At 43.9% G+C, this 27,999-nt stretch overlaps 2 protein-coding genes and 2 non-coding genes across 5 annotated transcripts; 1 reads left to right on the top strand and 3 right to left on the bottom strand.

Moving 5' to 3' along the window:
• The first annotated feature begins 1,049 nt into the window (after window positions 1-1,049).
• Window positions 1,050-7,837, top strand: LOC106564628 (RING finger protein 122). Its single transcript, XM_014130795.2, has 7 exons — window positions 1,050-1,054; window positions 1,418-1,517; window positions 2,953-3,110; window positions 5,455-5,497; window positions 5,743-5,784; window positions 6,048-6,130; window positions 6,416-7,837. The coding sequence occupies exons 1-7, from the start codon at window positions 1,050-1,052 to the stop codon at window positions 6,534-6,536; spliced, it is 552 nt and encodes a 183-aa protein (XP_013986270.2). The 3' UTR covers window positions 6,537-7,837.
• A 49-nt stretch (window positions 7,838-7,886) lies between these two features.
• Window positions 7,887-27,992, bottom strand: LOC106564624 (protein RRP5 homolog). 2 transcript variants are annotated; one of them, XM_045691167.1, is made up of 35 exons: window positions 27,836-27,992; window positions 26,761-26,890; window positions 26,419-26,556; window positions 25,994-26,158; window positions 24,880-25,041; window positions 24,451-24,571; window positions 23,960-24,135; window positions 23,565-23,672; window positions 23,079-23,285; window positions 22,533-22,657; window positions 22,003-22,066; window positions 21,583-21,729; window positions 20,476-20,727; window positions 19,898-20,023; window positions 19,506-19,700; window positions 19,067-19,240; window positions 18,581-18,794; window positions 18,227-18,379; window positions 17,800-17,909; window positions 17,006-17,499; window positions 16,803-16,865; window positions 16,615-16,711; window positions 16,418-16,507; window positions 16,119-16,224; window positions 15,491-15,668; window positions 15,259-15,315; window positions 14,899-15,021; window positions 14,457-14,579; window positions 14,013-14,181; window positions 13,280-13,549; window positions 12,753-13,003; window positions 10,957-11,125; window positions 10,633-10,786; window positions 10,111-10,276; window positions 7,887-8,472 (listed from the first exon to the last, which is right to left on the bottom strand). In XM_045691167.1, the coding sequence occupies exons 2-35, from the start codon at window positions 26,866-26,868 to the stop codon at window positions 8,301-8,303; spliced, it is 5,427 nt and encodes a 1,808-aa protein (XP_045547123.1). In that variant the 5' UTR covers window positions 26,869-26,890; window positions 27,836-27,992; the 3' UTR covers window positions 7,887-8,300. The 2 variants fall into 2 exon arrangements, with proteins under 2 accessions (XP_045547123.1, XP_045547124.1); XM_045691168.1 differs by having other exon boundaries at window positions 27,882-27,900.
• Window positions 12,474-12,714, bottom strand: LOC123725793 (small nucleolar RNA SNORA53). The gene has a single exon (XR_006758306.1). It is a non-coding gene; the product is annotated as a small nucleolar RNA SNORA53 (small nucleolar RNA).
• On the bottom strand, window positions 24,662-24,809 carry LOC123725774 (small nucleolar RNA SNORD15). Its single transcript, XR_006758288.1, has one exon. It is a non-coding gene; the product is annotated as a small nucleolar RNA SNORD15 (small nucleolar RNA).
• Window positions 27,993-27,999: the final 7 nt, after the last annotated feature.

Here is a 27,999-nt window from a genome sequence, read left to right on the forward strand (position 1 = left end):
AACACACACAGAGGGAGAAACACACACCCCTCACACCGTATCCAGACGTCTCATTCGTCAATGTCTAGCCCCCCTGCCTACTCTCCTGCCTATGCCTGTTTTCATCTCTCCCAGGGAGAGAGGGAGAGAGACAGGGATTGGAGGACGGAGGGAGAAGGGGAGGGCCCAAAGGAGATGGAGAGGGAGGAGGGAAACGAGAGTTGCGAGGCAAAGGACTGGTCACATGACCAACAGCCAGAGCTCTGTTTACAAACCAAAGCGAGAGAGAGAGAGAGACTCTTGTATTGAATTGAGAGAGGAACAGCAGCAGCAATAGCAGAAGCAGCAGAGGAGGATCGAGGCAGATTTCTAGACCACCATTATGGATTGAGACGGAGAGGGAACCCTGCCACCATGACCAGGCCAGCTGGAGGTGGGAGACTGTCTTTGTCTCAACATTCTTCTCAATCGAAACAGCAGATGGTTAGAGGGAGAGTAGCAACTTCCCCCTCCTAAATATATATACACACACACACACACACACACACACACACACACACACCACACACACACTAGCAAAATATCCCAGCTAGAAGACTGTTCTTTGTTTGTGTTTTGGGGGAATCGTGTTTTTCCTGCTGTGAAGAGTACGTTCTACCCCCCTAGTAGATCAGAGCACTGAAGGAGTAGAGGAAGAGGAGGAGAAGAGAGGGCAGACAGAGGGGATAAGGCTTGTGAAAATCCCTCTGTTCAGAAGGATTTGGAGGGGGACAAAGCAGGGACTAATACCTCCCACACTGGAATAAGAGCAGGGACTAATACCTCCCATACTGGAATAAGAGCAGGGACTAATACCTCCCACACTGGAATAAGAGCAGGGACTAATACCTCCCACACTGGAATAAGAGCAGGGACTCTGTCGTTTGGAATGGTTTTCTGTCACTGTGATGAACTGGATAGTTGTTGTTTACCAGATTGCAATTTATGGGGCTTATTGGGAGGAAAGGAAATGTGTGTTGTTTTGCTCAGTGTTGAGAGCAGATTTCACCACTTCAACAGTGGACATTGACATGAGGTAAGAGCCATGTGACTAAACTGATTTCTTCGTCTCTCTCAGACAGTCATCACTTGGACGTCATCGTCAATGTTGAGAGAGGAGAAGGAGCACACAGGAGGACTGCAGCACTCCCAATCCCACATCTCCCAATCCTAACCCTCGGGAGCTAATCCAGATTTGGGAATGTCGCGCATGGATTGCTGAGTGGACAAAACCGCACAGCCAGAATCTGCACAATCTTCTCGATTTCTGATCATCTTCATGGTTTTGTTTTTGGACGATCCACCACAACCTCAAACCACCCCAGCGACTCGTTTGTCTTCTTTTAGCCCCAGTTTAGAGACTGATTTTGGGCTTCCGGGCGTCGGGGTAACCTGGTAGTTTGGCCCTCACACAGGTCTCGCCTTCTCCTGACAGGGCCTGGATTTACTGCTGCAGTCCTGGGAGTCAGATTTCATGCAACCATTCCAATGGTGTAACGGTAAGTGTTTTTCCTCAACCTTCTGCCAAGTCAATGTAATGCAGTCCGTAGCTTACAGAGCCTGTGTGTTCTACTATAACTCTCCCCTCTCCCTTCAACTCTTTACTTACTGCTAACAGGGTTTCTGTAATTGATATGCTTGAGAAATGAGAAATGACGAAATTGCATGTGGGTTCAGTTGAGTTTGTCAAAAGGGTGAAACGGCACTCAGAATAATTCCATTTTCCAGGGTCATGTTTAGTTAGTTATGTATAGGCTACATAGCAACCATCATGTAACTAACAGTACTACTAGAGGTTGTTTAACTATTCAATACCTAGCCGGTCTCTGCATATGGTCCATTCTACATCTGAGAAAATAAACTGTCTATGTCACCACGTTTCAATTCTAACCCCCCCCCCCCATTCCCCCCTCCCTGTACCCCAATGTCAAATGAATGACCCCATACCCCCCACTGTGCTCAAGCTGTACCCGTTCTATCACTCCAAATTAAGTGACACGGCCATGGCCGTTAAAACAGACTGGCAAAGAGAGGGGGGTAAGGGGGCATCTCGTCCGTGGTGAGGCAAATTCACAAGAACAGAACACATGGGTGGAAGTGGTGCTTCCTGGTTACCATTGTCTTGCCAAATGGTGCCTCAGTCCCTAGAGTGTTGTGTGTCTGTTCATGAAAAGGCTAGCTAAAGCCCCCAACCAACCCCACCCATGACACACACACACACACAGCCCACAGGCCAGCCACCTAGTCTGTGAAGGGGAGTCTGTGGAACAGATGGCGTACCGACGGAAGTGGAGCCACCGTACTCCATGTTGGTTTAGTTCACTGCCAATTACGTGCCTCGGCTCCAGTCAGAGCAGAGCAATACAGAGCAGTATGGGTGGGATGAGAGCCAAATACCAGGCGGTCACTTCCCCCTCCCTCCTCACCAAATATTGACCTTGTCGTTTGAATTGTCAATACAAGGCTTTCTAACATGCATCCCTAGATAGTAAAACACATGTCGGTGGCTCTTGTGTCCTACATGGAGGATATAATGGAGATGTATTGTCTAAGGGAGGAATACCATACAATAAGCAATGTCGTTATAACAAGAGCCCTATATTTAGATTGAAATATATTAGTCCAAATATAAATATGTCTCTAGTTATAACACCTACATGAGAAGTGAATCAGCGAGATCATCTGTGATCCATTTTAGTGTCTCTCTCTCCTGTTTTAAAAGGTGTGTAAACAAGAAGCTGTGAGCCGTTTGCATGTGGGGATATGTCCCAGGCTCCTCTGTTTTGAGAGGGGAAAACATATGAGTATTTATAACACTTCCATTATATGGTAAGTGAGGTAAGCTGTGACATGTTTTCGTTTGAAGTCCCTCTATTGTTTTGACAACCTCTTTCATGACAACAAGCTGTGTGCAAATATTTTTCTTCTTTTCAGGATGCCTGTGGTTTAGGTCTCCAGCACTTTGAGAAGTACTGTGGACTTAGCAAGATGGATACCACTTACCACCTGCCGCTCAATGTCTACGTGATAGTGCTGGGCATCGGCCTGTTCGTCTTCATGCTCAGCCTCATCTTCTGCTGCTACCTCTTCAGGTATGTAGGGTCATCACTAGCTGGAACAGCCACAAAGTGATAAACCCTGCCTATTTCTACAATTGAACATCTGAATTTAAACCTAACCCTAACATTAACCACACTGCTAACCTTATGCCTAACCTTAAATTAAGACCAAAAAGCTAGTTTTTGTGCTCATACATTTTTACGATATAGTGAATTATGACTTTGTGGCTGTGTCACCTATTGGAAACCGTAGGGGGAAGGACCTAAACAAAGATGGCTGCTGGCTGGTTGCCATTGCAATCAGGATATTAACATGTAGACTTATCCACATGGAGGCTTCACTTATTATGCTTCAAGAGCCTTTATTTAATTACGTATTATCATATTATAGGCCTATGATATTATTTATATACAGTACCAGTCAAAAGTTTTGACACATACTCATTCCAGGGTTTTTCTTTATTTTGACTATTTTCTACATTGTAGAATAATAGTGAAGACATCAAAACTATGAAATAACACATATGGAATCATGTAGTAACCAATATAGTGTTAAACAAATCAAATTATATTTTATATGTGAGATTCTTCAAAGTAGCCACCCTTTGCGTTGATGACAGCTTTGCACACTCTTGGCATTCTCTCAACCAGCTTCATGAGGTAGTCACCTGGAATGCATTTCAATTAACAGGTGTGCTTTGTCAAAAGACAATTTGTGGAATTTCTTTCCATCTTAATGCGTTTGAGACAATCAGTTGTGTTGTGACAAGGTAGGGGTGGTATACAGAAGATAGCCCTATTTTGTAAAAGACCAAGTCCATATTATGGCAAGAACAGCTCAAACAAGCAAAGAGGAACGACAGTCCATCATTACTTTACGACATGAAGGTCAGTCAATCCGGAAAATTAAGAACTTTGAAAGTTTCTTCAAGTGCAGTCGCAAAAACCATCAAGCGGTATGATGAAACTGGCTCTCATGAGGACCGCCACAGGAAAGGAAGACCCATTGTTACCTCTGCTGCAGAGGATAAGTTCATTAGAGTTACCAGCCTCAGATTGCAGCCCAAATAACTGCTTCACAGAGTTCAAGTAAAAGACACATCTCAACATGAACTGTTCAGAGGAGACTGCATGAATCAGGCCTTCATGGTCGAATTGCTGCAAAGAAACCACTACTAAAGGACACCAATAAGAAGAAGAGACTTGCTTGGGCCAAGAAACATGAGCAATGGACATTAGACTGATGGAAATCTGACCTTTGGTCTGATGAGTCCAAATTTGAGAGTTTTGGTTCCAACTGCTGTCTTGTTGTGAGACGCAGAGTAGGTGAACGGATGATCTCCACATGTGTGGTTTCCACTGTGAAGCATGGAGGAGGAGGTGTGATGTTGTGGGGGTGCTTTGCTGGTGACACTGTCTGTGATTTATTTAGAATTCAAGGCACACTTAACCAGCATGGCTACCACAGCATTCTGCAGCGATACGCCATCCCATCTGGTCTGTGCTTAGTGGGACAATCATTTGTTTTTCATTAGGACAATGACCCAACACACCTCCAGGCGGTTTAAGGGCTATTTGGCCAAGAAAGAGAGTGATTGAGTGCTGCATCAGATGACCTGGCCTCCACAATCATCTGACCTCAACCAAATTGAGATGGTTTGGGATGAGTTGGACTGCAGAGTGAAGGAAAAGCAGCCAACAAGTTGTCAGCATATGTGGGTACTCCTTCAAGATTGTTGGAAAAGCATTCCAGGTGAAGCTGGTTGAGAGAATGCCAATAGTGTGCAAAGCTCTCATAAAGGCAAAGGGTGGATACTTTGAAGAATCTCAAATATAAAATATATTTTGATATGTTTAACACTTTTTTGGTTACTACATGATTCCATATGTGCTATTTCATAGTTTTGATGTCTTCACTATTATTCTACAATGTAGAAAATAGTAAAAATCATGAAAAACCCTTGAATGAGTATGTGTTTTTAAACTTTTGACTGCTACTGTATATTACATTATGTTGATATATTACACTGTTAATGCATCAGTCGTTATATTCTACATTTTAACAAAGCACCATACAATGTAAGCAATAAATACCAAGTCCGGCATGCAGTGCCTGTCTAGGTCAAGGGGTGTGAATACTTTGAGGGCACTGTATAAGATAGGCCATTGGAATACCCTGCATTTTAAAGTGATGCTACAGCGGTTTTGTATAATTGTGCCCAATTGTGTACTACGTCATCCATTTCGTGTGCGTTATCCCCCCCCAAATAATAAATGTTATGAATTCCAATTCGCACAATATGTTTCAAATTTGTAAGCGCTTAAGTTCCCGGACTCCATCTTTAAACACAACCATTTTGTATTTGTCTCTTTGTAGGTTGAAACAGCAAGGGACGAGGGAGCAGTTCAGCTACAATGAGGTAGGCCTATCACTACACGAGCACATGTAGCACTGGGGTCTGACCAGGGTTCAACTACTTCTACAGTATTTCACACTGTCTGTTGTGGTCAGCGTGTGTTGAAACACAACGCCCACTACTCTTTATAGTTAACCTTCATTACGTCAACCCTGGATTTGTACCGATACCTGTGTGTGTCAAGCAGCTTATAGCTCACTCTAACACATGTACAAACTGCTTTTTTGATTCTTTTTCGTTCTCAATAGGTGGTTCTTAAAGGGGCAGGCAAGAAGCTGAGCCTTCTAGGAGTAAGTCGTGTTATTCTGTGTGACGTTTTTATTTCAATGCAGATCGTTTGGATAATAATGTAACATTTTCTGACCCATTTCTGTGTGGCTCGTGTTAGCTATTTGGGAAACCCCCGTGGCGATGCAATGCCTTTTATTTAACCTGGTGTTGAGTGTTTGAATGGGAACTCAGATGTATTTAACTCAGGGCGGGTTGACTCAATCATTTTTCTTGTAGATGTAGTCACACACAGTAACACACATTTTTCTTCTTGCCCTTAAAGCAAACGTGTGCCGTATGTTTGGAAGAGTTTCGGACCAGAGATGAGCTAGCTGTGTGTCCGTGTTCGCACGCATTTCACAAGAAGTGAGTTAACCATCAGACTCTCCTTATAGACAAAGCCTACAAAATGTCAACATAATGAAATTCAAGAGGCAGCTGAAACTAACATGATTACACCATAAATCCTTCTGGTTCCATCCTCCCTTCCTTGAAGTTAACATCCTTGTCAGATCAATGATTGGCTCAGAAGAAAGGAAAAGAAAAAGGAATGAAGGACAGACAGAATAAATGAAGGATGCATCTCTATAATATTTGAACAGGTTTTACACTTTTAAGGAAACCTCAGTGTATTTTGTGTGTCCTATCCAGGTGCCTGCTGAAGTGGCTGGAGATCCGCAGCGTGTGCCCCATGTGTAACAAGCCCATCCTCAGGCTCCACCCAGACCCCACACAGGGAACTGAGGGGCCCCAGGACCCAGAGGAGGTGTGAAGGACCCACAGGGGCCACCACGACCGCCATACGCACCTGTACACATTTACACGGAATTGATGGTCATTTTATGGACATCACACAGAGTCGATTGTATTCTTAAAGTGACTTCCATGGTGTTAGTCTTTGACTGAGCATTGATCAATATGGCTGGGGTTTGGGTACTGTATATGGATGTTGATTACACCCGTCCAGGCCTTTCAGATCGTCATGAAAGTCAACGATGTCCGAGGGGCAGGGCGCAAGAGAGTGTTTCAGGATCGGGCCCTACTAGTTTAGCAATGGAACCTAAAAACAAAATGATAACCCTAACCTTGAGGGATGTGGTGTTTGGCCCTACTAGATTAGCAGTGGAGCTTCATAAAGCTGTTGTCTGTCCTCCCCCTTTAGATCAGTGAGAATGAGTAAAGGCTATATGGACACTCCTGACCCGAATATTCATTTTGCAGGTCAGCAGCGTACTAATAGTATCTCCAGTGAGAATGAGAGGAAAGTGACATAGGAACGGGAGCCACTTTAGAATACCGAGTTCTCCCCCAGTCATTGGACGATACCTGGTACAGCCAATCACAAACGACACGTCAGGCATTCTGAGAAGGTCATTGGTCGAGTATCAGGATTGATGTAAATGGATACCTCTCATACCTCAGGGGTGTTACAATACAAGCCAGCACAAACATGCCATTCAATACCATGTGCCACACACAGAACATGTCCAATACTGCCAACTCCAACCTAGGTAACACTATACTGAGGTAGTCAAAACATTGGTCACGTTCCAGGCCGACTACATTGCAGTCGCGCTACACACAGCAACAAATGGTTCTGCGCCACGTCATCGACTGAGCACATGCGGTTAGCTGACATGTTAAACACTTATCCAGGCGTGGAGATCCGGCAAGCGACTGCAACGTAGTCGGTCTGGAACGCAGCCATTGAGATCTGGCAAGCGACTGCAATGTAGTCGGTCTGGAACACGGCCAAAGGCTGGAATCCCAAAACCAGTCCAATACCAACATCACAGCAGCTCTCTGATGTACAGAACTATATATCCAGGAGTGCGTCTGAAATGGCACCCTATTCCTTACACAGTGCACTACCTTTGACCAGAACCCTATGCAGGCCCTGATCAAAAGTAGTGTACTATATAGGGAAAAGGGTGCCATTTCTGACACAAACCAGGTCCATAACCTCGAAGACTGATAGACAGCTAGTCTTGCCTGTATGTACGTAACGTTGTGACCCCCCCATCTTGTAATTTTGTAAGGTTTGTTGCTTTTAAATAAAATATGTTTCCTCTCTGTGGTGCATCTTCTGTAAATGATTAGTAGATGGTATACAAGACATCAGTTTAGGTTATTTAGTATCATTTATTTGATTACAAAATGATGGTCAGCATGATTTTTCATCCATCCATACACAAAAGTCCATTTAGTTTAATGATGGTATTAAAACGACCAGGTAGAATGACCTCCCACATTTCCAAGTCCATATCATGTGTGACATGTCACCATTTGAAAGCTTTCAAGCGATTAACAAATGTCTTCTCTGAATATCCAACAACAGGGTGTGTATCTATGTGGCTACATATCTCTCTCTGTGTGTGTGTGTGTGTGTGTGTGTGTGTGTGTGTGTGTCGAGGCTGTTATGACACTCCGGTCAGGCTTCCCTTGAGCTCTTTGTCAGTTTGCTTCTTTTCCCAGTTGCACAACAGCTGTTGGAAAATCCCCAAAACATGACGTGTGTGTGTGTGTGTGTGTGTCTCTATCTGGCGGCCTCGGTCCCTTTAGACTCCACGTACTCCAGAGCCTTCTCCTTGACAGCCTGGATGCTCTCTGGCGTGCCGTTCTTCTTCTCATACTCCAGGTAACGCTTGAAGAAGAACTTGATCCTCTTCACCGCCACACTCAGGTGGATCACACGGTCAAACACAGCCCTGAACACAGGAAACAGGATGTTAGACCAGGTCACATGACAGGAAACACCTTGCTACCAATGACAGTGCATTCGGAAATTATACAGACCCCTTGACCTTTTCCACATTTTGATACGTTACAGCGTCATTCTAAAATGAAATAAAAATCCCTCAATCTACACACAATACCCCATAATGACAATGTTTGCAAATTTATCAAATAAAAAATGAAATATCACATTTACATAAGAATTCAGACTCTTTACTCAGTACTTTGTTGAAGCATCTTTGGCAGCGATTACAGCCTCGAGTCTTCTTGGGTATGACGCTACAAGCTTGGCACACCTTTATTTGTGGAGTTTCTCACATTCTTCTTTGAAGATCCTCTCAAGCTCTGTCAGGTTGAATGGGGAGCATTGCTTCATAGCTATTTTCAGGTCTCTCCAGAGATGTTCGATCGGGCCCAAGTCCGGGCTCTGGCTGGGCTATTCAAGGACATTCAGAGACTTGTCCCAAAGCTAATCCTGCGGTGTCTTGGCTGTGTGTTTAGGGTCGTTGTCCTGTTGGAAGGGGAACCTTTGCCCAAGCCTGAGCAGGTTTTCATCAAGGAGCTCTCTGTACTTTGCTCTGTTCATCTTTCCCTTGATCCTGACTAGTCTCCCAGTCCCTGCCGCTGAAAAACCCTCCCCACAGCATGATGCTGACACCACCATGCTTCACCGTAGGGATGGTGCCAGGTTTCCTCCAGACATCTCACTTGGCATTCAGGCCAAAGAGTTCAGTCTTGGTTTCATCAGACCAGAGAATCTTGTTTCTCATGGTCTGAGAATCATTTAAGTGCCTTTAGGCAAACTCCAAGCGGGCTGTCATATGTGCCTTCTACCTTCAATGCTGCAGAAATGTTTTGGTACCCTTCTCCAGATCTGTGACTCGACACAATCCTGTCTCGGAGCTCTACGGACAATTCCTTCGACCTCATGGCTTGCTTCTTGCTCTGATATGCACTGTTAACTGTGGGACCTTATATATACACAGGTGTGTGCCTTTCCAAATCATGTCCAATCAATTGAATTTACCACAGGTGGACTCCAATTAAGTTGTATAAACATCTCAAGGATGACCAATGGAAACAGGATGCCCCTGAGCACAATTTCAAGTGTCATAGCAAAGGATCTGAATACTTATGTAAATAAGGTATCTGTTTTTTAGTTTGAATAAATGTGCAAATGCTTTTCCAAAAACCTGTTTTCGCTTTGTCATTATGGGGTGTGCAGATTAATCCATTTTAGAATAAGGCTGTAACGTAACAAAATGTGGAAAAAGTCAAGTGGTCTGAATACCTTCCAAATGCACCGTATATGGTAGTTAGCATATGCCCTCAATAACACCTAAATTCATGACTAGTTATGTTACAAAATTCTAATTAATGAATACAAGTTTGTCAGTTGAGGAAGAACTTACATGTACATATTTCCTAGACTAAAGTTGATCATATTTCATATTCAAATATGACATGTTTTCATGAATGAAATATTACCGGGTTAGCCTGGTCCCGGGTTAGCCTGGTCACTGTCATGCCAAACAGACCTGGGATCAGGCTATTCCAACGTCATTTCGTAAACAAAACAAAACCAGTGAGGTGCCGTCGGGCTCACTCACCGCACTTCCTTCTGGGAGCCGTGTTTGACCATGAGGTCTATGAAGACGGACCACAGGTCGGTGCGTTTGGGGTAGCTGGTCAGGATCTTGTCCAACATGGTCTTTCCTCGCTCTACGTCTCCGTAGCGGAACTCCAGCTGGGCAAACTTCGCTATCAGATCCACATCTGATGAAGAGGAGGACGACGGAGAAGGTGGATGGTTAACATGGAGATACTGGTTGGAAGGTGTTAGTACTTTTTTGTCATAGAGTCAAAAAGCTACTAACTAAGAGCTGTCAACCTGGAAAAATGACTTGGTGAGTAGATCTGTTGAAAGATAAACGGACTGAGTGGATTCAGGACAGGAAAGATTGGCGTAAGCAATACAGCCAAGATTCCACAAGATGGCGCTATTGCCATCTTGTTTATATCAATCCAACCCAGTGTCCAATAGGAGCTAGAGGTCGAATAGAGAATGTGTTGAGGTATGGGGCCTCCCAAAAGGTGTGTATGAGTCCTAAAGGTAATAACAGGGGCCTTACTGTCTTTGTTAGGCAGGCTCTTGATGGCTCTCTGTAGCAGGGCGCTGGCCGCGTCACTCTGACCCTGCTGAAGCAGGAAGGTCCCGTAGCTCAGCCACACAGCCTTCTCCTGACGGAACCTCTTCACCATGGTCTTGTACAGACCTTCCGCCTCCTACACACCATTCAACAGAAGAAACCTTACAAGCTCAGAAAGAAACTCCCAATACAACATCTAATGTGCTCTAATACGGCACAAGTAAATACGTGAAGTATAATCACTTTTTGTCATTGAGGAATGTTAGCCGTTTTAATGAATGGTTGTGAGCCCTGGCAGTAAGCTACCTTAGTCTTCTGACACTTGGCGTAGATGTCAGCCAGCTGCTGGTAGACGGGCATGGGTTCACAATACTGCACGGCTCGCTCAAACACCTTCTGAAGACTCTCCTCTGTCCCATACAGGTTCTCAAGGTTCAACAGAGCCACCCACACATTCAGCTTCTCCTGCTCTTCTCTGCGGGAGAATACACGCGTGTTATAGAATACATACGTTATACACCCTTTCCTTCTTTCTCTTTCACTCTTTTTTTTTGTGATACGTTTTTGTAAGAATTATTTGATGACAGACAGGATACAGACATTACACACAATCAACACTAGGGCTTTTAAATAATTTTTTTTAAGGCAGTATGACGGCATTTTATGTTTTTGAATCATAAATGTTGTAAATTTGCTTTATGAGTAGTGCGTGACCCTAGGGTGGCAACACATTCTAAGTGATTTCAATGGGTCTTTCTACATTCTGATTGTTGAATACCGTTCAATTCAACCAAAAATGTTTTTCTACATTTTCATACGTTTCTGCATTTCCTGCACTAATTTGAGCTCATTTCCATACTGCCACGTAGGGCTGCACAATACGGGCAAACAATCTAGGCCTTATTTTTAACCAAATGTTGCAACTGCGATTTGACTCGCAATTCAGAGAAAAACACTTGGGTGAACTGTTGGAATCATGGAAATAGATTGATTATTCTAATTCTATAGTTAGAATATAATAGTGGGCACTTTGAATAGTGTTGTTTGACATGACAAATTAAAATGCCAGGGAGGAGTTATTGTGACAGGGTAGGAACCAAAGTGTTGACAAGTGTCTCCTTGGGGACCCTATAATCTTTGGCTACATTGAATGTTTTCTTTTAGCAACTTAATTTAGCTAACAAATTCATGCTTTGCGTATTCCTCTCTGATTTAGAAGATACTGCTGATACAAGTATTATCAGGCTGTATAGCTGATGACGTTTGCTCTGACTCAGTACATTTATTAGCTAGCGAGCCAGCTAACTAGGGATTAGCATTAGCGGCAAATAAGATTAAGGCCCAATTTTCTAAGGAAAGACAAACTAGCTGTTTGCAGATGTAAGAAACACAAACTAATAGTGTAATTATAGAACACTAGTGGATTTATATTAAGAAGCAAAGTGAAAACAGCATCGTTGTCATCAACATTGTTGCATGTGCTGCATTGACCATGCAGACTGAACACAAGAGTCTCATGGTCGAGGAACAACAAATGCGTTCCTTTAGTGACAGGGGGCGGGGCTAGGTCTGTGGAGAAGGGCATGGAGAGAGAGCAGAGAGATGACCCAAGTAGCGAAGTAAACTAGAAAAATGGACGTTACACACAGCGTATCCCATTTAACAAACCAAACATTCAAATACCGTTTTAGAAGGTCAAGTAAAAAAACCTAACCGGTCCATGCATCAATACCGGTACATCATAAAATACGGTATACTGCCCAGCCCTAATCAACACATTCATATCCCCCCATGCCAACCCACCCACCCGCTTTCTTCTTCGTGTTGTCCGGCCCCCAGCCTAGCTGCGCTGGTAGAATCCCCCCAGTAGGACTGAGGGTTGCCAGAGCAACAGTGGGGCTGGGCGGGGCAGGTAGACTGCTCTCACACACCAATGACTCAAGCACCTCCAACTGTACAGCCAGAAAGCTGCTGAGGGCCTCCAGGCTGGAGTTGCAGCACTCAGAGAGCGACGACAGCACCAGCATAGGAGATCCCTCCAGAGGTGGATCTAAGGAGCGTGTTATGAACACACACACACCTGTCCCCACCCCACCACTAACCTGAAGGAGATAGTCTTCAGAGCCCTCTCGGCCACCGCTCTAGCCTGTTCTATCTGTGTGGCCTGCAGGTGGAAGGCCATGAACTGCAGCCAGAGCAGAGAGCTGTCAGGGGAGCTGAGTAGCAGGCGCTCAAAGCTAGCCGCCGTCTGGGGTCGCAGGCCTGGGTCCATCAGCTCTGTCTCCAGCTTGGTCAGGGCCTTCTCAGCCTCCCGCTTCTCCACCTCCTGCTTATGGCGAGACTTCTTCTGGGGCTGGGTGGACGAGGGGGATGAAAGCAAGGAAAGAAGAAGAAAGAAAGGATTTAGGGGAGAGTGGCAGTTAAAGAGAGGAAGGAAAGAGAGAGATAGGTCATAAGACAACACCAGTACCATAAATAATCCAAGAGGAGAGGTCAAACGTACACCTCCGTGAACATTTTGGAGGCTGTACAGCCATTCTGACCCTCATAGCAAATGCAACGCAAACATTCCTTTACTAAGTGATTTCCTAAGTGCCACTCGTAGTACAACCCCAGCATTACGCCTTACCTTAGTGTTCACCTCGTCATCCTCCCCGTCGCTGGAGTCCTCTCCCCCCAGGGCAGCGGATGCTGGCTTCAGGGCGCTCAGCGCTGCATCCCAGGAGAACCCTCCGGTCACCTGTAGTCTGGCCGGCTGCACTGGGACGGGCTTCTCCACCTCCGCAGGTTCCAACTTCTTTTCCTCCTCTACCTCTTCTTCTCTGAAGTAGACCTCCACTCCGCTGTCGCTGTCCTCCCCTTTCCCCTTCTTCTTCTTTGAAACTTTCTCCGCTGTTTCCTGCGTTAAGACAGAAGATAAGTGATTATATGGATTAGACATTCCAGTCCCCAGTCAAACTGCTAGGGCGATACAAGTTATACAGTGATCAGTGCTTCCTGTATTCTGTGTAGTAGTATCAGTGACATCATGGAAGAGGACAGGTTTCTTTTTAAAATAGCTTATTATCTAAATTGTATTACATGTATAATTTTTTTTGATAAAAAGCACTCACACATCTCAGTTATCTTGTTGCAAATGTCATATCCTTTTGTTTATTCAAACTAAAAAGGATTAGCTTGTATTTCACCCTCAGTGGGGTCACTAGAAAGCAGAAACATCCGGTTTTCAGGGATACAGCATCTCCAACGTAGCTTCCTTTTCCTCTGAAAACAGGATGTGGTGACCCCGCTCAGGCATTTTTTTTGTTTAGGCCTGCTACGTTAGATGACCTTGTATTAAGAAAAGAGGGACAAATAGACACCTGCTTGCTCTCCGACTCTGTGCGTTTCCTCTTCTTGGTGGTGTCACGCTTCTCCTTGGCGTCTCCTGTCAGGCGCAGGTGCAGCCCCAGGGATTCTGGGAGCACGTCTGGTTTCCCAGTGTCCTCTTGGAGCAGAGACAGATCCACCAGCCCTTTTTCTTTGTCGATGCTGAGAGGAACAACACATTCGTGTTAAAAACCAAAATGTAGAAAACTAAAAACTCCTACACATTGGTGCTCTTGTTTGCTCCATAATAACCCTGTGGGTCACAAACATGTTCAATAAAACAAATAAATCTAGATATTACCCCAAAATATGAGTAACAACTTCCTTGTTTTATGGAACACCCCTATTCAAGAATGAGATGGTCAGGAAGGGCTGACCTATTCCCCTAGCAGTGGTGGTGCGGGTTGTACCAAATTATTGTAGGGGGGGGGTCTTACCTGAGGATCTTGGTGGTGAGCAGTGTGGACTGTGGTACTTTCTTGGCATAGTCTTGGTGGCTAGCCACAAAGTACTTAGTGGCCTTCTGGAACTGGGCTCTGCCATTTATGGACCTAGACAAACTGTCAAAAACAATAAAAGGCAACATTTTCAATTAGCTATATTACCATAGCAACAGCTTTTCTACGTTGGGTTTTCATAATCATAATTGATCTTCGGGAAAAAGCTGCATGATCATTTCATATCTTCCCAGACCATTGTACATGTATACTAAAGGGACTGTGAATCTGAGATATATTGTCTAAGTATAATACAGAAGTAATGAACACCTTACATGTATTTTTCATTCATAGTTTCATATCTTTCCAGGACATTGTAAAGGTTTGTCATTTTTTTAAATAAAAGGGCTGGTTTCTATAAAGGGATAATGGACTGAGTTACCTAACAAAGACTCCCTGTGCATTGACAGTCCTCACATAGCCTCTGACGATCTGCCCCTCTGACAGGTCTTCCAGAGACACAATCTCTGGGTCCTTTACTACTGAGGCCTTCCCTGGGTTCGTCCTGAAAGATCATTCAAATGATTCATTTAGAAAATGCCCTTTCCCAGTGCTCAAAGCGCCAAACATAGATATATGATGATAGTTAGAATGGACCAGTAGAATAGAGGAGAATAATGAAGAGAGAGACATGTATAGGGTTGAATAGGGTGTCGTTATTGCGTTGGGAGTCATTTCCTAATACACTTGAACTCTTTAATTCACTTTGTCCATGAAAACCAAGTCAGAGAGGGAATCATACCTCGAAGGGCGGAGGGACAGCTGCCATTTGCTCTTCGCCTCTCCTACAATGCAGCACCTAGAGAGAGAGCACAAAAACATGAACACATTACTTAGTATAACCTTGAAATAACTTGAATTACATAAATAAAAGACCAGCTTTAGAGAGTTAACACTCCAAAACCATTTTAACTTGACTAACTTTTAGACTGGTCCAGTTAGCCTTTAACCCAGGTTTAAAGTGTGCCACTGACCTGACCAGCTGGTCCTTGCTGTACCGCTCCAGAGGTTTTGGCTTATATTTGTCGGCCAGGTCCTCCAGGGCAACCGTTCCCATGGCGCTGAATGGCAGCTTCACCAGCAGACCCAGGTTTGGATCTAGCTTCTGCACCAACCCCATGATTACATGGCCCTTCTCCAACTTGTGTACACCTGACAGTGATTGACAACCAACATTACGAGTGAGTAAATGCAACTATAACACAGCGAGAGAGCTGTATATGGTGAGGTGACCTGTCTGTATATGGTGAGGTGACCTGTCTGTATATGGTGAGGTGACCTGTCTGTATATGGTGAGGTGACCTGTCTGTATATGGTGAGGTGACCTGTCAGTATATGGTGAGGTGACCTGTCAGTATATGGTGAGGTGACCTGTCTGTATATGGTGAGGTGACCTGTCTGTATTGATGGTTCCAAGTTTAAAAGTTGGTTATACGTTGATATTTCTGTATTGGTGGTTAGAAGGGCCTATTTTCAATGTACTGATGTTTAGAAGGTTCTATGTAATATTCAATGTACTATTGATGGTTGGAAGGGTCTTATATTCACTGTATTGACGGTTAGAAGAGGGTTGTGTTTCTTGTATTTATTTTGTGTTCTTACCATTGAGAGACAATGAGAGGCGTGAGGGCTTGGAGGAGCTGACGGTCACCACCTTAGCACTGACCGCCTGGCCCAGCTTGAACAGCTTCTCTGGGTGTTTGGCATGCTGAATAATACAAATTTAAAAAAGGATTTCAGTGAACCTATTAGGGTGAACACAGATCCATACAGTATAAGGGACATCTGAGGGATGACACCATCTTCATTTTACAGTTTTACAAAAATGTCTTGAGGTCTTTGAGGGAATTTTCCATAGAAGGAATGAGAAAGACATTGAGTTAAGTGTATATAAAACATACTTTAGGGTCAGAGGTCATGGCCAGCTGTTCAACAGTTCCAGTTACTGAGGGACCAGTAGTCACTTCCAGACACTTCCTCTTTGGAAAGTACTGAGGAAGAAATACACATTTAACACAACTAGTACTACTACTAAACATGTTTCACACATTCTGTATAACAAGTTACTTAACTTCAATTTACTTTTGTTCAAACTCACCTTTGACACAAAGCAAATGACGTCGTCTCCGACCTGATAACGCTTCAGCTTCTCTTTGGTCTTGACAGGCTTAATATCTGCGTCTTCTTTCAGTTTACTGTGACCAGAGAGGGAAAGATGATCTAACAAGAAACCAAAAAGGCACTATAATAACAGAGTATGTTTTTCTAAATGTTCAGAACATTTACCTGGGAAGAAGTGTGAGTTCAGGCATGGAGTAAGTGAAGTTGGGATGGGAGATCGGCAAGAACCTAAAAAAAAAGAAAAGACATATTTGCAACTCTAAAATAATGCTAATATTTCAAACAGAATACCTGTAATTCAGAAATATCCTTCAAATGATCGAACAAAATGTGGCTACTTAAATCTGTTGCTATATTGTTATCCTTACCTGTGACTGTTGCCCTCCCGTCCTCCGATGACCCGGGCTGTGACCTCACTTCCTATCTTGAGGAGGGACGTGGGGAACGTTCCCACGCACACCACTTCCTGTATCTCGGACACGTGCACGCACCCCGTGCTCCCGTCCTCTAGCGTCACCAGCACACACGTAGGCTTCACTTTCTTCACCTTCCCTTTGACCACGTCGCCGTAGCGATACGTGCCCTTCGACCCCTTGGAGGCGGAGATGAATCTCTTGCGTTCGGGCGGGGCGAGTTCCCAGGACACTAGGGGGAGCCCTTCTAGTTCCTCGCAGCTGGATTTGGTGACGGTGATCGTCAGGGTTTTACCGACAGTCAGCTTCTCAGAGTCGAAGCGGAACGTTTCGTTGAGGTGATTGGTGGTTTGGATGACCGTCAGTTGGGCCGTGTCGCCCAATGAGATGACGGCAAAGTCGCGGTCGGCGTGATGCACAGTGGCAGTGTGTGTGGACCCTGCCAACACCTATAAGGACACAGGTTATGAACTATCAATATTTTAAGGCTTTTCAAAGTGGAAAAGATTGTTTAGTCCATAAGGGTGCAGGGAATTTCACCTTGAGGGATAATACAGATCTATTGCATTTAATGTTTTCAAAAATGTTTTACCAAACTAACCACATTATCCACTATTGACTTTTCAGCCACCCAACCACTCTTAAAGAAGCTTCACGTAGTCACAAACGATACTAGCAATAGTAAGGCAGTGTTCCAAACGCACTATATAGGAACTAGGGTGTCACTTGCGATGCAGCCTTGTACTCACCGCTTGCCTCTTGCCGGTCAGTTTAGTCAAGAGGGACACGTAGACTTGAGAGGTCACGAGGTCAACGTGGAGGATTACCGGCATGCACTTCTGCCCCGTCGCCAACTTACCTGAAACATTACACACATTTAGTTTACATTATAACTATGATGTAACAGTCAAAACATTCTCCATGTGTCACACTCAAAAGATTCCTCATGTGTCTGGTAGAAGGGTAAACAAAGCTCTATTATTGGGTTCATCGCGATGACTAAGGTGTAACAGTCAAAAGATTCCCCATATTATGTCTGGTAGAAGTTCCACTAGGTACAGGGTCAATTCCACGTAAATTCAGTCAATGCACGAGTTACAATTGTAATTTCAATTCACTTCCTGAATTGAAAGGGGATTGAGCCCAACCCTGATTGGACACATAGTGAATACTCACCCGGCGCATTGTCCTTGGTGGCCAGTACGGTGGCTGCGCTGAGTTCGTCTGACTTGAAGGTGACACTCCCATCCTCCCTCACCTCGTCTACGCTCATCTTCATCTTCTGGCCTATGGTCACCGCAGACAGCTGCGTGAGTAAGTCAGAGTCACCTGTCAGAGCCAGAGGGAGGAGAGAGGAGGAACAAGATAAAAGAGAGAGTTAAAGCTAACTCTTAGCATAATCATTTTGATCAATTGAAATTTATTGGAACAGCACTTTTGAACCTACTAGGAAAAGGGAACTTAGCAAACGTAAGAAAACGAATAGTTCCTAAAACAGTTGACAACAACGTTACAACTCAACACACGTACCTCTGCTGGCCATCATCTCCATCACGGCCTTCCTCTCCTGCAGGCCTCGGATCAGCCTGGCCTGGCCGTCTCTCTTGGGGGAGATGACCTCTGACACCTTGAGACTGACCAGGAACCTGTGCTTCTCCTCGTCCAAGTTGGTCACCTTGGCAACCACTGTATGGCCCAGCTGGAAGTGAGCCGCCGTGTCGCTGACGAACTTCTCACTCATGGCCTAGAGGAGAAAGAGTACGTCAATATAAATGACTCTATACTAATGGCTTTTAGACAATGTTATTGATGATTTGAAGGAGAAAGGAGGGGTGAGCTGCATAAATTCTACAAAGAGACGAACCCTACTAACTCCCATTGACCCCTACTAACTCCCATTGACCCCTACTAACTCCCATTGACCCCTACTAACTCTTAGTACATTCCAATCTACTCCCACTAACTCCAATTAACTGTGGCTAACTGCCACTAGTAACTCCTTCCCTACTAACTCACCGCTTTAGGGGCCAGGCCAACCAGGCCATAGGGGAACTCCACAAACACTCCGTAGGGCATGATGTTCTTGACCCAGCCAATCAGCTGCACCCCAACTGTGATGTCAGAGAACTCCTTAGCCACCACACCCCCCTCCTCCAGGAATGACTTCACAGTGGGCTTTTTAGTCAGGGTCTTGAGACAGGCAGGGTTAAGGGAAAGGTACTGTGTAGTCGTACTACAGTAAAATGCGGTTACGATGTCCTTTAGTACGAGGTAATTTTTTCCTTGGTATAGCCACTACATTCTAAACACAACCACGACAGCCAACCGCAATGGTGAGACGAATACAACATTCAGCCACGTTGATGAGCGTTCTGTTATGTTTTGGGCTATGTGTCTGAAATCAATGTGTGAAGGTAAGTGAGCGATCTGAAGTTTAAAAGTATGAAAAGGATACAATATTCGGTTTCTTCTTGCTGAGGCAGACAACGTTGGAGATGATATCACCCTCTTGCAGCCCCTCCCACAGCAGCTGGCAGTTGGACACGTGGTCGGAGAGGTGCATCATGGGTAGAAAGGCGATGGTCTCCTCTGGCAGAATGGACACCTCTAGACCGGTAAGGACTTTACTCACCACCTTAACCTCCACTTTCTAAAACAATAAAAAGACAAAAAACAGAATGCAAAGATCAGTTTAGACTCCAAGCCAACAATGGAGATTAACCTAACACATTCAACAACTGCATAGAACATGCAACTATATAAAAGAGAGACCGTCTTTTTTTTTTACAAATTCAGAAATGATTATATGTGTTAACAATATGAAAGGATGTGCTGCCATTTTCTTACCTTCCCAACCTCAAAGTCAAACGTGGGTTTAGGCGATGCCTCGGTGTCTCCTCCTGCCACTGCCTTGAAGGAAAGAAGGAGCTTCTCCTTCTCCACGTCACAGTTCAGCACTTTAGCCTTCACCACCTGAATAGAACAGAGAACCAAGGTTGCCATTAAGACTACGTTTAGAAAGGCAGCCCAATTCGGATTTTTCCCCCCACTAATTGGTATTTTAACAATTAACATCAGACCTTTTTTCACATCAGATCTTTTTCAGATGTGATTGGTCAAAAGACCAATTAGTGAAAAAGAGATCAGAATTGGGCTGTCTGTCTAAACTAAGACTTCCCTGTTTTGATACAGAAGTTTAAAACGGAACCTTTTCTGACACCGGCAAGACAAACGGGTGGAAGAACTTCAGTTAAAGTGACTGTTTTATGTGTCAAAGTTCAATAACTATCAGTAGGCTACTTCAAGGTTATTCAAGAGGACAATTAGCCGATATCGCAAGTAGAACATAGAAAAACAAGATCTACAACGCATAAGAATGATCAAGATACAGAAAAGTGCCAGGCAGCCATTTTGTTTCCCCTCACCTGTCCGACGTAGAACATGTTCTCAGGAACTATCACCGGCTCCGTGCTGAGCTCGTTGGGGGGCACCAGCCCCTTGACTTCACCGTAGAAACAGACGATGCAGCCAAAGTCCTTGACACAGACGATGAACCCGTGGGAGACGCGACCGCGGCGGGCATCTTTGTAAGTCAGGAACAGGGGGAGGGAGGAATCTACCAGGGCCCTCTTCCTGGTTAGGGTCAGCTTCTTCTCCTGTGGGTCCACCGACAACACCTGAGACAGAGGGATGGAGGGAAACCGTTTTAAACGAAGAGATTAAACAGCAAACCAGACAAGCAAGCACAGAGTACGTTAAAACCTCTTGAGGGATCTCTACAGATCGGTGTTCCACCCGCGGGACGGTCGAGCTAATGTGCGCTAATGCGATTAGTATGAGGTTGTAAGTAACAAGACAATTTCCCAGGACATAGACATATCTGATATTGGCAGAAAGCTTAAATTCTTGTTAATCTAACTGCACAATTTACAGTAGCTATTACAGAAAGAATACCATACTATTGTTGAGGAGAGTGCACAGCTATGAACTTTAAAAGTTATTAATAAACTAATTAGGCACATTTGGGCAGTATTGACAAGATTTTGAACAGAAATACAATGGTTCATTGGATCAATCTAAAACTTTGCACATATACTGCTGCTACCTAGTGGCCAAAATCTAAATTGCGCCTGGGCTGGAATAATACATTATGGCCTTTCTCTTGCACTTCAAAGACGATGGAACAAAAAAAGATCTGATGTGTTATACTCTCCTTCATTCATTTCACATTTTCAAAAACTTCAAAGAGTTTCCTTTCAAATGGTATCAAGAATATGCATATCCTTGCCTCAGGTCCTGAGCTCCAGGCAGTTAGATTTGGATATGTTATTTTAGGTGAAAATTTAAAAAAAAGGGTCAGATCCTTAGAAGACACTTTTCCCATCTACTTATTAGGTAGATTAACCTACACCTAATATTTGCTAAAGAGAATTATGAGTAGGTGTTTATTTCAACAATGTTTGGTTCCCCAAGGTTAAAGGTCACCACAGTTGACCCTTTCTAAAGGTGAGAGGTTACACTGTACTACTGACCCGGCACTTGATGGTCATGCCCACGGCGTACTTCTTCTCGGGGTTCTTGAGGATGATGTCAGAGAGGTGTGTCCGTGGAACCAGGCCTCTGATGTAGTCTGTCACCTTCACCATCATGCCATGGCTCTGGAGGGATGTCACCGTGCCCTGGGAGAGAGGGAGGACAAACTGGGTTAAAACACACGCCACTAGGAATGCACAATTCCCAGTTGGAAGGTTCCTGGAATCAGGAGCAAATCATCCAGAATCCCCCAACCTGAAATTCTAGAAAACCTAGGAAAGTTACCAGAATTTTGCCACCCTACACACACACACACACACACACACACACTTTAATGGGCTAACATGGTTTATTTTTTTGAAGACCTTTCAGAGGTGTTGTGCGAGAGAGAGACAAACTAAAAATATAACATATCTTACCTGAACAATCTGTCCAGGTTGAATGTCATGGTATCTTCTGAAGAATGGGGCGTTAATGATGCTCCTATAGGAGAGACCACAAGGTTACAAACTGGAACAAACATACGTCCTTTCCAAGCTGGAACAAACATACGTCCTTTCCAGATGTATTGAATGGAATTGAAAACGTCACACACATTTGCAACAGGGCTTTCACGCACACACACTATTCAAAGTCGGGTTCGTGACCCCTAGTGGGGTTGCTTGGGAATTGTAGTGGGGTCACCCCAAACAGACAATTAAGAATACAGATTATTATATGGGACAATATACAAACGTTTGAGAAAGATAACTTGAAAAATACTATTTTATTGAATTAATGTATTTATTGGTTCTCCTAATTTTGATAGAAAATATTGAATTGGTTAAGTGTTGATGTAAATCATTAGGTTTGGGGTGGGGGTCGCCAGAAATTCTGGCCAAGAAAATGAAATGAAAACATTTGAATACCACTGCACTACACGATGTCCATCCACACACACCACACTTACTGACGCAGGCTGACCAGGTGCACCTGCTCCATGGGGCTGAAGTCCATGATCCTACAGGTATGTTCAGGCTTGGCCATGACACGATTCAGGTTGAACGCTTCCCTGGGCTCCTTCATGTGGTTCCTCTGGAGACGGGAGAAACGGAGCTATGAAATCAAACCACTGCCCCTAGGCCAGTCAGAGCACATTAGTCCACTTTCACTGGGCCAGGTCAAAACAGCCATGGGTTTGAGGTTTTTCATTGTTTTTAATGTTGGTTTGTCACATGATCCAAAGGGCATGGGCTCACCATTATGTTCTCACCATAGTTGATTAACTTCCTCATCCAAAACCATCGCAATATTCTCTACAACACTGTTTTTATCCTTAGCATTTTGGCAGTAGTAAGGTCCTCTAACAGGTCTACAAAGAGGGCCTTGGCTATAGTTAGTATGGTACACCAACAATATGGTCTACCAGCAATAGGAACTAACATGGACGAAGACCCGAGTTGGTACTTAAACTCCCAAGACGTAACGCAAGTATGGTCTAACAACCCGGACTCACATGTACAAACACCACAGTCTGGTCAGGCAGCTTCAGCATGGCTCCAGACAGGTGATGGAGAGCGGTCATCTTGCAGCCATGCGCCACCTCCCCTATCCTCTCAGTGGCCACCAGGTCCACGTCGCCCCCTGGCTGCAGCAGGTAGCTGCGCAGGGACAGGCCCACCAGGCGGGTGGACGGCTCCACATAAAGGACGCAGGCCTTCACCTGGGAGAGAAAGGGGTAAGAGGTCAAAAGTCAATAAAGGTCAACTGAATGTAATGTCTAAACTAGATTACAGTCATAATTGGCCAATTTGAAATTCTCACGAATTGCTTGTTTTTGTTTTGTTATTTGAGGTAGAAATATGTACAACTCTTGCATGTACGATTACTGTTGAAAAACTCACTTTCATACGATGCAAAGTCCGACATTCTATACCATTCTGTCTCATCCAACTGTGCGACAGACTGATTGGCAATAGCCTAATAGACTGTAAATTCTTACGTTGTCTCCCTCGTTGAATGTGGAGGCCTGTTCTGGTTCCAGGTGCATAAAGTCCACCAGGCCGGTGAAGGAGGAGAGGAAGTCCAGAATCAGACCGTGTAAGGTCACCTAGAACCACAGGGTCAACCACAATGAAACAGGACATCAACATATTATTGACTTCAAAAGAGACCTCTCAGATATACTAAATTGCAAGTTCTCTAGTTGCTATCAATATTACAAAAAGTTTATACGTCAAGCAACAAGAGACATTTGCCAACAATACTATGCCACGAAACGGTGTAATTGTTCATTTATAAATCATAGGTGTAAACCAACACTTCTCTGTGCTTAGACTTAGAATACTAATATGTATAAGATTGTTGTTAGAATACAAGAGTACTCAGTCAATGTACCTTTTTGATCTGGGCTTTGACCACTAGGCCAGGTAGCAGGTTGGTAAGGGTCCAGCCGTGCTCTGTGTCTGCAACGGCCTGAGCCACCGCCGTGGGGCTGATGGACAGACGGACCACACGCCCATCGTTCTTCACCTCCTCCAACAGAGAAGTCACATACTGGCCAACCTTCAGTTCTGCAACACCAGGGTTGTTGTGTTCATTAGGCATCAAACGGAAGAAAACAGACAACAGGAAGGGGCTACCGGGACTTGTCCCATAAGAAATGGTCATTAATATTTTCCGTTGCAAAACATTTTAAACTTTTTCAATTGCGAGCCACAATGAACATGACCCAGAAAAGCCACATTCAACACAGTTAATAACACATTAGTAATTTTGACGCCTACAGAGTGCATTGACGAAACGTATCAGACTTCTGGAGAAACTAACAGCGTGACATTGAATGGAATGTGTACTATATTTGATGTGAAAGGGGACTCTTTAGATACCTTTAGGACTATTAGTTTTGTCTTTGGCTGCCTGCTTGGGCAGGAAGGCCTTGGTTCCCTTGATGCCGAGGTCAACCAGGTAGCCGTGATCCTCAATACTCTCTACACAACCACTCAGGACCTGAAACAAAAACGTGACACATCAGTCTTAGCCTAAAACATGACCTCAAATCATAAACAGGATATCACAACTTTTCTTTATTTTTCTAGCTCTTCTTAGACAAATGCCTCTATGTTTTCAACTGAAGAGACACTGCTTTGGGGAACTGAAAACAGAGACACAAAATGTGACCCTGACTCAGTGACCCCCCGAGACAGACTGTGCCCCGTTCCGACTCGTCAGCGTATCGTCACTGAAGAGGAGATCACGGGCCCAGAGCCGGGTTTTTAATTTGTACTATATCATGTATACTGTAGGTGTTGACTCACCAAGCCAGCCTTCAGAGAGCCAGTACTCAAGCCCTTGTTGACCGCTTTGGGGTTGATTGACAGCTGAATGCTGACCGATCCTCCTTTGGCAGTGTCCAACCTGGCTACCACACACCTGACCAGCATGCCTGGGGAGAAGAGACTGGTGAGAGAGAAGATCTCCTGGAGAGAAAGAGCAAAGTGGATCCATTATGATGTGTTGTTCACACCTCATTCGTACAGTATCAGGAATTTTCTTCTGAACTCCGTGAGGTCGGGAGCCCCCGGTGCACCAAGCAAAAAAACTATAATTAAAGCTGTGTACGTTTTTTTGAACTCAGAGCGCAGTTCTTCTAAATATGGTGTAATATGAGGATAAGACCTCTCAGGTCGTGTGTAGACTAGTCATTTAAGTTTTGGGATTCTGATCAAGGAGTTTTGATCATGCATCTACTCTACACTACATTTAAATATGTCTACCGTGTACGGATTCCCTTTCTCGCGCTATATTCAAATGTCAGTAAGCAATCTGCAAACGGTGGCATAGGCAAAGATGATAATAGCACAAGAACTTGATGGCAGTAGCAAAATACTGTAACTAGTCAACTAGCCCCTGTAGCTAGCCAGCAAGCTCGGAAAGCTAAAGGGGTTAGCATAACCATCTCTGTAACTCTAGCCAAACAAAATTGTGTTTTTCAAAATATTAGCCAGCTGGATTGCATATATGAAGCCAGCAAACTCGTTCCTCGCACACTAAGAACGCATTTCCCCCACAACAGTATAATGAAAAGATGGCTCTCGCTCCCAAAAAACAAGTTTCTAAAGACTTGCCGTTGGAATGCTGATGACGTCGCCCACTACATACGCTTTCAGTAGCCTGATTGCGTTCAGACTCAGGAGAAATCGGCACAATACGTCCCTGAGGTGATCAGCCTTATATGAACCCAATGCATCTTTTGTGTGCCTAGAACTGTCTTTTCAGTGAATATCATATTCTGATAGCAGAAGTAGCATCTATGTGTCAAGTGTAGACATGCCCTTAGAACTTATTAGACATCTCAAAAACAAGTGCATAGCCTGTAACCTATATAAGACAGAAGAATCCCCTCGGTAGGAGTTACATTAAATGTGTTACCTCTGAAGAAGCAGAGTCCAGGTGGTCACTCAGTATCTTGGTGTACGAGTCCGAGATATTGGAAATGTTCAGGTATCCCAAAAGGCCGCTGGGCAGGTTAATCGTCACCTCAAAATCTGCCACCTCCTTCACACAGCCCAGCAGTAAGGTACCCACCTTCAGGCTCTAGGGGTAAAAAAAAAAACAGGATTGTGTTCATTAGTAATCAAACAGCAGAAATGTACTGAAACATAGAGGGACTCCCTGGACTTGTCCAATAAACGCCTTTTTCCCCCTTTCCCTGTTGCACAACCTTTAAAAAAAATTGCAGCGTTGTGCCCTTATGAGCATGACCCAGGTTCAGAGCACATTCAAAGGGTGTGCAAAGGAAATGAGATGGAAGAGAAATATAAAATGTTAAAAAGTACGTTGTTGATTGAACTTACTTTTAACTGTAGGATATCTACAGAGGTTGTTGTATTGAGCTTCAGAGCCTCCTCTTTGCTCGTCTTTTGCCTCTTAGCTTTCTTCAAGGCATCCTCTTTCTGTCCCTTCCTTTTTTTGGATTCTTCTGGTTCATGTGTCTGACAGAGTCAACCACAATAGTATATTTACTGACAGACAGAATACTGTTTGAGATGCACATTTGAGCTTAGCTCTGGTCCAGGGTGTCAGTAGGTTGCACAGTTGCGAACAAATCTCTGGACCAGAGCTAATTTGAGCTAAACCACAATAAGGTTCGTTTATCACATTGATGATTGACTAGACTCGTTTTTTTTTTTTTTTACCTCAAACAGATTGTCCACTTCTGTATGCCTTCTCACAGGTTCTGCTTTACTTTCAGTGGTCTGCTTGGCTTTACCTCCACGAGGGAAGTCCTCCTCCGTTGATGCCATGTTTGTTTACTGATTTAAAGGTCTACAGAGACAAATTACACAGTGAATGTTATCAATCAAAGAGGAAAGGGGGCGACAAGGGCTCTTTTAGAACACATGCCAGTGGTGGAAAAAGCACCCAATTTTCATACTTGAGTAAAAGTAAAAAGATACATTTAAAGAAATTGAATCAAGTAAAGGTTAGTCACCCAGTAAAATACTACTTGAGTAAAAGTCTAAAAGTATTTGGTTTTAAATGTACTTAAGTATCAAAATTAGAAGTATAAATCATTTAAAATTGCTTATATTAACCAAAATAGACGACAATGTTATTTTTGTATTAGGATAGCCATGGGCACAGTTCAACACTCAGACATAATTTACAAACGAAGCTTTTGTGTTAAGTGAGTCTGCCTGATCTGAGGCAGTAGGGATGACCAGGGATGTTCTCTTGATAAGTGCGTGAATTAGACAATTTTCCTGTCTTGCTAAGCATTCAAAATGTATTTTGTACTTTTGGGTGTCAGGGAAAATGTATGGATTAAAACGTACATTATTTTATTTAGGAATGTAGTCAAAAATATGAATACTAAAGTAATGTACAGATACCCCAAAAACATGCACATGTCAAGCAATGTATAATTGTACAGTTTCATATATCGACTATTTCGAATACACCTATGATAAAGCTTTTTATTGTGAACACTTTGGCATTGTTACATGCACATCGAGTGTATTATTTACCTTCTGCTTCAAAAAATATTTAGATAGAATCTTGATGGCTTGCTAGCTAGCTACATCCCCATTAGCACATCCCAAAACATCAGCAGCATTGCTAACGTTAGCTAGTAAGCTACAGTCCGTTAGCATGCAAGTCATACAAACCAGACAATCGGTTAAAACAAAGAAATACAACAATCAATACGTGCCAACGTTTTCCTCGATTGTACATGTTTATAAAAAGGTAACATCCACTAGCAAACACTACCTTTTTCTTTTAAATATCCAGTTCAGAAGTTAGTATGCAAGCTCACATGTGTGGATCAGAAGCACACCATGTTTTCAAACCAGAAATGGATTTCAGTGGGCGCCCCCTAATTGTCCATTCATGTCCATCTTTCGAGTGATTGGCGTTTCAACAAACCTGTCATT

This window comes from Salmo salar, chromosome ssa12 (assembly GCF_905237065.1).
Source record: "Salmo salar chromosome ssa12, Ssal_v3.1, whole genome shotgun sequence".
Lineage (NCBI taxonomy): Eukaryota > Metazoa > Chordata > Actinopteri > Salmoniformes > Salmonidae > Salmo > Salmo salar.